Source organism: Cyrtonyx montezumae, unplaced genomic scaffold, assembly GCF_038088225.1.
Source record: "Cyrtonyx montezumae isolate F1298 unplaced genomic scaffold, pur_monq_1.0 scaffold_0, whole genome shotgun sequence".
Classification (NCBI taxonomy): Eukaryota; Metazoa; Chordata; class Aves; order Galliformes; family Odontophoridae; genus Cyrtonyx; species Cyrtonyx montezumae.
The window spans coordinates 3,549,575-3,562,218 of record NW_027071824.1 but is presented as its reverse complement, the minus strand read 5'-3'; the positions used below and the strand labels follow the sequence as shown (position 1 = coordinate 3,562,218).

General features: G+C 44.8%; 1 protein-coding gene across 7 annotated transcripts in view; it reads left to right on the top strand.

Annotated features, from left to right (window-relative positions):
* The first annotated feature begins 1,380 nt into the window (after positions 1-1,380).
* MAP4K3 (mitogen-activated protein kinase kinase kinase kinase 3) overlaps positions 1,381-12,644 on the top strand; it is an 84,258-nt gene continuing 72,994 nt past the window's right edge. For 6 of the 7 annotated variants that reach the window (XM_065734299.1, XM_065734160.1, XM_065734072.1 and 3 more), the window contains exons 1-2: positions 1,434-1,602; positions 10,176-10,233. In XM_065734299.1, the coding sequence (XP_065590371.1) occupies positions 1,495-1,602; positions 10,176-10,233 (166 nt within the window). In that variant the 5' untranslated portion in view covers positions 1,434-1,494. Of the gene's footprint in view, positions 1,603-10,175; positions 10,234-12,644 lie in introns of all 7 variants that reach the window. The other variant, XM_065733911.1, reaches the window with a different exon arrangement.

The following is a 12,644-nucleotide window of genomic DNA, read 5'->3' as shown; positions in this document are numbered from 1 at the left end:
AGCTGGCTAGATTGGCGCATTACCATTACCTGTCATCAAGTGCAGAAGACCTGCAATGTGCTGGGTGAGGCTTTCCTCTGCAAAGAAACTGGTTGCTGCCATGATGCACCTGCAGAGATCAGCTGCAGACGTGCCTTGGAAACATGGTGATTCTTTTGAAAGTCTGCTGCCACCAAAACAGAGAAATAAAAATTAAGTTTTGCAGTGAACATTCCTTCCCTTGCAGGAGAAAGGGTAGAGATGTTTAGGCTGGTGCCAGGCAGACCCATGGTAGGAGCAGCTCCATACCTACAAGTGCCCGTAAGTAGAAAATAATTATCTCTAGGATCAAACCAATGAGACTGCTGCACATGAGTGGTATTGTAGCTGTGCTATGAACCTCCCAGTTTCACTTGTGATATACAATCATATAGCTTCAGCCACGTAAGATTCAGGTGCAGCGTGGATTTATGCAAACACACCTTGATAGACTTTGTTCTCTATTTCATCCCTGAGTATAAATTTAAAGTAACTTGGATGGATGTAAATGCTCCAGTTTCTGAAAGCTGGGGAGTTTCCATGCAGACAGGTTTTGCCATAATTATTTAGCATGTGACTTCTGACATCACCTCCTGAAACATCTGCTGCTGGATATCCTCCAGAGTTGCTGAAATGCAGGTTTCCAACCTAAGCTCTGCTAACTCCTGCAGAGGCAAGGGGAAAGGCAGTGTTCCTACACAAGCTAGTATCTCATTCCTGCTTTTTTCTTAGGAAGTGGACAGGGTGAGCTGTGTTGATCACTTAGGGAGCAGGTGACATTTGTCCTGCTGGATCATCCTTGAAAGGGTTGTTGCACAAGTATACCTATTGGCTGGTAGACGTGCTATGTGTTGATGCACCTCTGAGGGATACCTGCTGGAGAGGAACAAGAGGTGCTCTGGTCTCCCCTCCCGGTGCTGGTAATGCTCCCCTTCCCTGCAGCCAGCTCTTGTTGTGACTGGCTCCTGTCAGTCCTTCTCTGCCCTGCTCCTCCCAGTACCGGTCCCGGTGCCCAGATATCACCAATGTCTGGCAGCATCAGAAATCATTTCCTATTATGTGGAATCATGATTCCTTCCCTCCCATTTGTCCCCGGTGAGGCAGTACTTTCCCCTAACCACTGGTTCTCTAGCTACAGATTCACACCTCTGGATCTAAAGAGGAAGCAGGCAGGGAAGAAGCTGAGCCTTCAGATGACCCACGTCGCGATGGCCCAGCCCCGCCGGGCCTCGCGGCTCCACCGCTTCACGCGGAGCTGCTGCAGCCACGCGTGCGCAGGAAGGCACCTCCGCCGCTCGCCGCGCATGCCCGGCGTGCCGGGGCGGGGCGTTGCGCATGCGCACTGTGGCGGCGCAGCGCCATGTTGCCGGAGCGGGGCAGGGGGCGGCGGTGAGCGCAGCGGCTGCGCGCCCTCCCCTCAGTTGCCCTGCCCTCCCCTGCCCGGGGCTGCGGCCGAGCGGGGCTTCCCCCGGCACCATGAGCGGTGGCGGCGGGCGGGTGTGCGACCTGTCCCGGCGTAACCCCCAGGAGGACTTCGAGCTCATCCAGCGCATCGGCAGCGGCACCTACGGCGACGTCTACAAGGTACGGGCCCGACGGTGGGACAGCGCGGTTCGGCCCGGCGCGGCCCCGGTACCTGTGGCCCGCGTGCGGTGGGCCCTGCGGGGCAGCTCCGCGTTACGGGCCTTCCGTCAGGTTCCCGGGCTGCGGGTGCCGGTTCGGGTAGCCGTGCCCCGGGCCCGGTGCGGGCTCAGAGGCAGCCGCCGGGCCCCGGCACCTGAGCGCACCGTACCGTACCGTACCTGTGGCGGTGGGAGGACTGAGCCCGCCGCTTCCTTAAGGGCGCTGTAATGCAAGCGGTGCTTCAGCCGCGCGCTTCCCAGGCGGCATCGCTGTTTGTTTGCTTAACGAAGTGGGTTCTGGTAGGCAGGGCTGTGCAGGAGTGTCCGAATGATTCTGCCATGGCAGGGTCAGTCGCTTAAAAGCAGCGCTGATGTTACGTGTGCCTCGAAGTGAGCATCCCTGGGGTGACGTCTTGTTTGGGGAAGAGCAGCTTTTAGTTCTGACTGTTTTCCTGGGATGTAGGTAAAGCTTCAGGACCTCAGTCCTTGCGTACCTACCTTCTTAGTGCACTAACCCCAAGCTTGATTAATTGCTTCATTGAAAAGGGTTATTGTGTTGTCTCCTCTACCTTGCCAGTTTGGAGTATTAGTGCGCTGTGCTGATGCTTCAGTTATCCAAGCCTGCTTGCTTCACACTCAGTTTTTATTATTTTTCTGCAAACTGTTCTCTTGATGTTTAACGTGGTTTGAAAGCGGCCTACTGACCGCCATCCCTTATTGATCAGGTTTGCTCAGTGCACTGTATGCGACTGACAGATGCAAATTCTGTCTTCTGTGTCCACGGTTTTATTCTAAGGTTGTTACTTATAAATGTAGGTTGAATATTTCCTTTTACACTACCACTGTGTGTGAGACCTGCTAGTTTCTGTTGAATTTGTCATAGTTTTGTTGGTGATTATTGTGTTTACATTGCTGTCACCTTTGGTTCGCTGCTTGTAACTTTTCATTCTCTCCCAGGATGGATTTGTCTGTGTTTCACATTTCCACGTGACAGCTGAGATGAAAGGTGATGTATTAGAACAAGGATATGTTGGGCTAATTTTAAGAGTATTTATTTAGTGTTGACAAAAGTGAGATAAACACTTTCTTACTTTACAATTAGGTTGTGGACAGCATAGGGAAAATGAGTCATGCTTTTCTCCTGGAGGGATTATTGCCTGTTTCATTTTGAGCTGAGGTGCTGCAAAGGGTGCCTTCAAAGAGGAATGTGAAATTAGCCTGAAAATCGTAATGAGGCATGGTTACTTCTAATGTCACAAAGAGGAAGTAATATACTCATATGTGTCACCCACATGTGAGCTTACTAGGCCTTTATCTTGAATTTGTGAGAGGGTTAATATTGAAGCCTCTTTGATTTTCTTTTGTCTTGCTTTCTGTGGCTGAAGTTTGTGGTCAGTGAAGCAGTTGAGCGGAGCTGAGGTTACTCGTGTGAACACGGTGCTCATCGGCTGTAGGATTTCAGCAGATCTGATCCAGGTACTGGGTGTACTCAGATGACCTCAAACTATTCGTTGAGAACTTCACTTTTGCCCCCTATGGCAGGGAGACAGAGCCGTGCAGGGAGGTATTTCTGCTGTTAGCAGGTACAGGTTATTGCCCTAATGAGAGGATGGTCTCCTTGTGTTGATGTTCTTTCTGTATGCTGACCTTTCTGTAACCTGCTTTCCTGGCAGAGTTTGGAGGAGCTGAAAGCAGAGCAGGCTGGCGGCCACTTCCTTGATCCTTTTTCGTTGAGCTGAGCTATGGAAATGCACAGGCCTACTGTTAGACAGGTGGAGCACTTTAAATAACAAAGCAGATAATGTCTCTGCTTTGAAGGTCTTAGAATTTAGAAGAGCTGGTGGCATGGAATAAACTAATGAGCTCAAAGTAAGAAAAGCAATGGGCAGTGTTTTCGCATGATGAGCTCTTTATCAGATATGCGTGGTCAACATTATCTCTTCCAACCAAAGTTTATTGTAGGAGATGAAGTTGTGTCTAGTTTTCTCATTTTTAGTTATTAGGATATCCCAGGGATATATAAACACTGGACATAATACTGTTTTTTGAGAGGGTCTGAAAGACATCTAGAAAATTTAAAAAATAATATGTCAGTGAAAATACATTGCCACAATAGATAAAAATATTACAAAGCTCTCATTAGGTAGGCATTTAGGTACACTGGAGGATGGAAAATTGATTCCCTTGTCCAGTGATGTCTCCTGTCTAGATTGGTAAAGTCAGCTAATGGCAAAATCACGTTACTACCTTGGTAGCATGGATGATTTTCTGTAAGTGATTTCTTGGAGCTGAGTAGTCCTCTGTTTTTTGCGTATCATCTTTGCACGTGTCTGATTTCGTGTGTCTTAATAAATAAACATACTTGTCAAGTAATAGTCTCTGAAGCAGACTTTGTATGAAGCTGAGGGCAAAATTGCTTTTCTTTTTGCAGTTGCATGTCAGCAAAAATCCTATTTTCACCTTCTGGTTCTGTTGGATTTTCTCATCTATAAAGAGACCTGTGAGAGAGGGCGGAAGTCTGTTCTGCTGCCATGCAGTAATTTTTGTCTTCTGTATTTCTATATTTCACTGTGAAGAACAATTTCAGTGCGTGGCATGGCCAGCATGGCGGAAGAGTTGTGTCTTTTTCACAACCAAAACAGCATTACCCCATCCTGCTCCCTTTTGGGAAATTATTTTCTAGAGTGAAATGAGGCGATTGCTTAATTACTTTATTTCATCTCTGATTTTAGAAAGGTTTTTTTTGGTCTTGGTATGAAATCGCAGGTCTGATTATCCCTGTACCCAGGTTCTTTTTGGTTTTGGGTTACAAATTCCACATGTGTCACACTGATCTACTGTGGGTGGACCCTTCCAAAGCTTTTCAGCATCTTGTTTCCCTTTTCCTGAGAGCTGTGTTTACGGTAATTAGACTGGAATATTGTTTTTGCAGAGGTACTGGTTGTGTCAGGTCTACTTCACCTCCGTTCTTTTCGTTTGCTGAACGTCTCATTTGAGAGTAGAAGAAGGCTGATTTGTCTGCTCTCCGGCCCTTTGGTTTGGGTATTGTTAAGTCATCTTTACCACCTCAACTGTTTGAGACCGAAACGCTCAGGTTCTGTTTCAGTCTTTGGTTTCTGATAGCGCTGCTACGTTTTGCTGGAGGAGGTTATGTCCAGAACAGATGCACCCGAAGAGTCTTCAGTTTTGCAGAGTCATACGCAGGATTCATTTCTCTTCTTTGCTTCTCTTTCCTGAGGTGATCCAGTAAGCCATCAGCAGCAGAGAAGATGCGGGCATATTTGAACAGTGCCTTTTACTTGTGTGCTTTTGATGCACATTTTAGTCATCTTCTGTACCTTACAGTTCAAACTCCTTCTGAAGGATAAAGATCCTTTTTGAAGGATCTTTACTTCGGGATATCGTTGTTAAGCAATATCCGTTTTACCAAAGCATTGCTTTCTAAAACTGTAGCTCTGTCAGGCTTTGCTGTTGTGCCTCCTACCAGAATGTGGAATGTCATTTATTTTTACTGTAATTCTTAGTTCATTTCAGGTTAATTACAGCTGTGACTTCCTCCTAAGCTCTTACATCAGATCAGGTCTTACTATGGCCAGAGAGCCAGGGGATTCCCTGCCCTATTCCTAGCCTTAGCCTGCTCTCTCTGCTTATCTTGCATCAGCTCTGGAGCTCAGTGCAGCAAAGGAACCAAAAAAGGAGGGAGGTGGATTGCTGTGAGATGAGCATGTGCTCAGCTCCTGGCTTCAAGAAGGCCTCAAGCAAGGGGCCTGGGGAGTGCATAGGGTGGCAGAACTGTGCTGGGTCTTTCTATGCTGTGGATGAGTTATCCTAGGAAGTAGCAACTTGTTTAGAAACTGCTTGTCCACATTTTGGTCAGCAGTTAGTGTGTAAAGTAGTTGAAACCAGAAGCACGCTGTAATTGTTGTCTTAGACTTTGCTTCTTGGCCCAGTTTTTCTTGTAGCACTGTATGCTTGATGTTAGCAGCTTTCATTTGAAGGACAGATAGGAAGCTGGCAAGTGGTTTACCTCTTTGGACCCTGGATTTTATGGCTGTACTGCACAAGCCTCTCCCTATTATACGTAAGCTGTTGTGGCATGCGTTAGGTGCGGTACTGAGTATAAGCATTCCTCTTCCTTTGCAGACGCGTCCCATACACATCTGCTTGTACTCTGCTTGGCTAAGCAGAGCTCACTCAGAGCCTGTCTGACTGCTGTGCTGTGCCATTGCTCTCTATGTTGGAGTCCGTTAAAATAGTGATGGTTAACAGAATTTTGTGTAATGCAATTACAAAAAAATAGACTTTTCTATCTTTCATGTATCACGAGTGGCAGTTTTTCAGGTAGCGTTTTGATCTGACTGCCTACTGTCATCACAGAGATGCTAGTAATTATTTCTGTGTGAACAGGTAGTGTTTGCTGTTGTTGCTAGTCATTTGCTGTTGCCTTGTCATCATGAGGGCTAGGAGTTGGCCCCCCAAGAAAAGTGTTTGGTTTTTTTTTTTTTGACAGAGACCCCGAGTCTTTGAAATTTTTGATGTCTTTCTCTGGCTCGAAAGCACTTGTTTGAAATTGTTCTTTGTCCAGCTGTGCCTTAATTAGGTTCTAATTTAAAAACCTGTAAGTAACTGGCAACTTGACTGTGCTTATGCTAAATGAAAGCATAGAGCAGTGTCCTCGACGTACTGAGCTACTGTATGTACACAAGTGCTCTTCCAGTAGGATTTGGAGCCCAAACCATTTTCAGTGAGAGCTGAGAAAATTTGAAATGCTCTATGTTTTCCAGGCTCTGGTGTACGTGAGCTCGGGCAGGGAACTGTTCTCCAACAGATGTCTCCAAAGTGATTTGAGGAGATGTAGGAATGCTTGCTGGGGTACTTCCTCCTTGTTCTTTGTGAGGAGCCCTTGTACCAGTGCAGTCAGGATGCTCATACTCTCAGTGTTAATAATCCAAGTGGAATAGGATGCAAGCTGCTACTGTATTTAGGTTGCTGATTTCAGGTCATGTTGTCTCAAGGAATAACTTCATGCCCTGAAGCAGTTGGTAGTCAGCTCTTCCTGAGGGCGTTGCTGACCCGCATTAAATCAGATTGCGTTCCCACTTTCTGATTTTTGTGTCTCCAAGAAGATAGTGATTGAGAGAGCTGGCTCAAGAGTCCTCTTACTGCTCGTGCTGGAGAAAGTAGGGAACGCTGGGTCTTTTCAGCTTCAGCATTTGTTCTTTCCCGCCCACAGTTCTTCAACATTGTATTCTGAAAAGAAGAGAAATGTTTGTGACAAGAGCTATGGCATCAGCCGCAGGGTGTGGAGAGTGCAGGCTTGGCAAGGCTGCCAGCTGCTCAGCACTTCTTCCTTTGGTAGGGATGAAGCATATCCTGCTATGGCTGTAGCTGTGGATTTGTGTGTCTGCTGTTAATATTATTCTGGTGTTGCTGTTGTGTGATAATGGCTACAATCCTCCAATGTTTTATCTGGTAAAATTTGCTTCATAGTTGTCCTTAGTTCCTACCCAGCTTGTATCTTGATTTGGTTGCCGTAATGTGCTGAGCACAGTGACCTGTAGTTAGAAATTCCTGAGGGCTGGACACAGTATGACATGTGTGTGTAGGGAGGGTTTACCAAGCAGTTTGTTGTCTTTGTTTGACTGGTGGCATCCCTTAAGCCACTGCAGTGAACAGCCAGCTTTGCTTGCATGCCCCAGCTGAATGTGGGATGCCTGTCTCCAGGATCTCATTGTTTGTGCCCACTGCAGCGGTGTTTTGTTGATTATCTTGCTGTGTCTTCTAGGATTAATGAGACCCGCAGATAATCTTATCTTTTCATTAAAGCATAATTAATCTTTCTTGTTAATCTCAGAGGCTAAAAGTATACTGACTTTCAGTTGGTGTACATCTGGTCTCTGCTTCTTATGAAAGTAGGCATTAGGGAAAAGCAGAAAGGAATAAAAATCATACTTCAGCAGTGCTGCTTTCTCTCTCGAGTTGCCTCCTTTCTCTTTTACAGATGAAAGGAGCTGATATTTTTGCTATTTTTAGTGTCTGTAGCATCTTTGTTGCTGCCGCAAAGTGATGATCGGAGACGCCACTGCCATCAGAGTACACAAATAATGGCTTACAGGGAAAGAGCTGCCAGGCAGATTTTGTTTTTTAACTCTTCTTTCTCTAATCTGTTGTTTGGACTACTGTCTGACTTCTGTAGGTTTTTAATTAATCTCGGGATCCATTCATAACCATCTGCCCTCAGAATATTTTTGAGTGCCTGTGCTCTCGGCATCAAAGGAGAGCACAGCCACCATAGGGAACAGCGAGAGGTCTGAGGTCAGCTGTGCAAGGAACTACATGGGTAGACCTTTAAATGCAGGAACGCATGCTGCATTTATTTCCAGACTGTATTGCTGGCTATTTTTTCATAGCATTTTGATGTGTCTTGCTTCTTTTCCATCAGTTACGGTGATGGAAAAGCCATCAGCCAGCTCTCAAGCTGCTGTTCGGTCAGTGCCTTACGGCATTCAGTGAGTCTCATGGCCTTGCAGAACAGTACTGAGAATCATTGTTTGCTTTCTTTGTTGAAAAGTTTGTTGTAAAATGTATGTGAAGGGGAATTTCCTAATAACCACAAGCCTCTGAGCTGCTAAGTGACTTAAAACCAAGATGATTAACAAGTTAAAGGTGGTGGCCTCTCTGTGTCATTAAGTTCTGCAATTCTTCCACAGATTTGGCACTTTTTGATTTGGAAGTGCATGGGGAACAAGCAAAAGCACGACAGGCCTTGTGTTCTGGGCTGTGTAGGGCACGGTGTGTGTCGTTAGGTGCAGCCAGCAACTGTCCTGTGCAATGCAGCTCTGGATAGTGAGGCAGCCCTTAGGAGAGGGGAGGCAGGAGCTGAGCATCCTTTGGAGCAGTCAGGATTATTGTTAATTATGTTTCTTCTCCATGGCTTTTTAAACATTTAGCGACCTTGTTCACTCGGTTGCGGAGGTGCTGTGTAAGGAAGGGAAAGGCTATTTTAATTCCTTCTAACTCATTCATTTGCCAGCATATCGTCTTCACACCCTTGCAGGGAGAAAGCTGTCGCAGAATGAGAGAAGGGATCAAGGGGCAGGTGGTAGCGACAGGAGCAGAACGTGTTGCATCTCTCGCTTGGGAGTCTCAGAAGTAGTTGCACACGGCAGGGTGGGAGCACGTGATGCTCCCTGGGCCCTGCTTGTCTGCCTTGGGATCTGTGTGTAGCATAATTACTTTTCAAGCAATAGTTCGGTGGCCAACTTGTTGGAATTTAACAGCGAAGTACAGCACAATCAAGGACTTGCATAACTTGGAGCTGCTGTGTGCCAGCGCGGAGCTTCCTGAGCATATTGCAGTTTCAGAGCACGGTACAGAGCTCTGCTGAGAAGGACTTGGGGGTTGTGGTTGATGAAAAACTTAATGTGAGCCAGTGGTGTGTGCTTGCAGCCTGGAAGGCCGGGGATATCCTGGGTTCCATCAGAAGAGGGGAGGCCGGCAGGATAAGGGAGGGGATTGTTCCCCTCTACTCTGCCCTTGGGAAGCCCCATCTGCAGTACTGTATGCAGATCTGGGGTCTCCAGCACAGGAAAAATGTGGAGCTGTCGGAGGTGGTCCAGAGGAGGGCCACGAGGATGACTTGAGGGCTGGAGAGCCTTCTACAAAGAGAGGCTGAAGGAACTGGGCTTGTTCAGCCTGGGAAAGAGAAGGCTGTGGACAAGTCTCATTCTGGCCTTCCAGTATTTAATGGGAGTTAATAAACATGAGGGAAATCAACTTTTTAGGCGGGTAGATAGTGATAGGATGGGGGAATGATTTTAAACTAAAGGAAGGGAGGTTTAGATTAGATATCAGGGAGAAGTTCTTCACTGAGAAAATGGTGAGGTGCTGGAACAGGCTGCCCAGAGGGGTTGTGGATGCCCTTTGCCTAAAGGTGTTTAAGGCCAGGTTGGATGGGGCCCTGGGCAACCTGATCTAGTGGTTGACAACTCTGCCTGTGGCAGGGGTTTGGAACATAGTGATCCTTGAGATCTCTTCCAGCCTAGGACATTCTGTGATACAGTTTAGCTGCTTAATGTGTTCATGACATAGTTTACTTTGTCATCAGAAAAGAAATTTAGTATGAGAGGAACTGTTGGAACAACGCTTCCTACAAATTTGTTTTGGAGAAGAATATTGGAGAAGAACATGCTAGCTACAGAATTGTCTTTGGCTCAGTCATCAAGCATGGGCATGGGTTATTCTAAGCTTATCTAATGGAAGTATGTGCTGTAAGCTCAATGAAAAATAAATACGTGCTGTATTTACAAGTCTAACCTCACATTCAACATACATATGCAAGGCATTTTAATTTATTGGCTCCTTCTGTGGCTGTTCTGCTTCAAAATAACCCCAACAAATGATTTCATTGTTTTAGACTCTTGTGTTTCTCAGTTGCACTTTGGCTCTGCATTGTTAGAGAATCTCAAGCGGAGGGCACAGAAACGATTGCTGTGTTCTGCTCTCTAAATACTGATTTTGTTTGTTTTTTTGTAGGCTAGAAATGTCAACACGGGTGAGCTAGCAGCAATCAAAGTAATAAAACTAGAACCAGGTAAGTGTTTCCTTTTAAAGTGAAGTAATAGGCCACTGAGACAAAATATTTACATGTTTAAAGTACATTTTTGCAAAATCTATCTATTTAGCATTGAAAAAAGAGAATCACTGTTTGTTTTAGTATAGGAGAAAACACACTTTCACAAGCTAACATGCATGACAAGCAAGATGTGAGAGGTAAAACCATTATTGGAGAATGATTAAAGGAAAGCTGATTAAAATTTCAGCATGAGTTGGGTTCTTTTGGTTTTAAGTACTGTTTTCAACTCGTGGTATGAAAATCTGCATAGAACAGAACAAATGAGGAAGACAGAAAATTACCCTGGAGAAATAATAAGAAGGAAGGGTGAAATAATAGGTGAGCATTAGTTGAGTATTAGAAACTGAATAAATTTCCTGTAGTTCTCTGGCAATTCTGATTGAAGCTTTATTATATGATAGCTTTTTGCTTGAACCATGCTCATAAGTGCATATCCCAGCATTTCTGTTGCAGGCTGGTAAGTGCTGTTCTGTTGATGTGGCTAGATATAATGAGCATGAGTACAGTAATTTGGGGAAAAAATAACTGTCCACCTTTATTGTTTGACACACTAGGTATTGGTATTCCATCTCAAGGTTGTTGTTGAAGTGGGTGCTGGAGTACGTTAAATATTACCTGGTTTGTTGTTTACAAAGCTTGCAGCCAATAACTGGAAGGAATTACTGCTTTCTCCCTTTTTTTAATCTTAGGTTCTGGTATTTATTAGAAGTGTTGTCTATGTACAGTGCATGCATGTTTGAAAATATAAATTCAAGATAGAACATATTACAAAGTAGTTCCAAAAGTGTATGTTTGTTACACGGCTCTTCATAGAAACCTTTGATTGAATCCAGTGATCTTGTCAAGTTCTGCTGCTTTAGTTAGAAGGGCTTCCATTGTTGGAGTAGTGGCTGTGTGTACTGCAGGTTTTCTGCAGCTGGCTGCGTATCCCCGTGGAGCTGTAAGGCTAAAGCAGGGAAGGAGACTTGCATCGTGGAGAAAGATGAAAAAGACAATGTCAACCTTTCACATAATGCAGTTTTTTACTCAGCTGACCCCTTCCACTCTTCCAGAAGTACAGAGTGGCTTGTTACACAGAGTGGGATTTGCTGAATTACACTGTGCACATTATCTGAACAGCAGGCAGCCTGAGGATGCACTGCTGCTGAGGGAGCTTGCTCTTGTGCTGTGCTGGCAGGGATAGTGTCTGGCATCTTGCAGCTGAATCAAGTATTTTTGGCAGCATTTGGATGCTGAGAGGAGTACAAAAATGAGCTTTAGTTACCCTCAGTTTGCTTAGTGAGCTCAGCTTTTCTCTTCATAATTATCACTCCTAGTTGGACTAGAGAGTTGACTCACAGCTTCCTAAGTGCCCACATTCCAGAAGCGCAGTACTGGTTTACTTGCTAAGTTTTGCAGACTTGGGGACAATGTGAAAATTAAGGGCTAGTTATGTTAGATTCTTATACTGTTTTCATATTTTGGATGCAAATGAAAGCACCCTTTAAATGCTGCGGGAATCACAGAATCATAGAGGTTAGAAGAGACCTCTGGATATCATCTAGTCTTAACCCCCTGCTAAAGCAGGTTTCCTGGAGTAGGTTACACAGGAGTTGTCCTTTTGTGGAGACAGCTGCTTCTGTGTTAAAATAATTTCTTTGCTCTTCGGTGTTTGCTTGGAGTATTTGGTTAAAGGGAGAGCTGGCATACAGCAAGCCATCAGCAATATGCAGTTGATTATGAAGTTTCCTTGCAGCTTGCAGTTTCAAATTTGCTTTCTGCAAATAAAATGTATGTGAATAGGAGATTTGAGGTACCAAACTGTTAGGTGACCAGTATGTTAATGTATGGGAGAAAACTAAGCCATATTTACTTAGATAATAACTTCGCCAGTTCTACTGGAATCTTCTATGTGACATTTGAAGCTTATCAACAGCTGTATTTGATAAGTGATTTTGGGTTGTGACAACTGATAAGTAGAAGCTTGTTGTCTGTCTTAAGCTTTTTAGTCAATGGCTTTGGCTCCAATATAAAAATCTAATTTTTGAGTTTTGCTGAAGTGTCCTGTAGCAGTAGACAAAAAGAGTTTTGTTGTCCTTTGGATTTCATCTTTCTTGAATTTGTCTCTTAACCATTTAGCTTCATGAACAACTTTTATTTTAGAGCTTTGGGCTTATTTTAGGTATGAAGTCCTTGAAGCCAGGAAGAATGAGTTGTTTTTTGTACTGTGTGTCTGGTAGCTTAGCAAACTTCAGAAGAAATTCTTCAGAAGCAACATACCAGAGTAGCTGTAATTGCTATGACTTAAGAAATTTCAGGGGAATGCTACTGAAGGAAACATTCGATGTGTTCCTCAAAAATAAAAAAGGCTGTCAAATATGTTATTGATA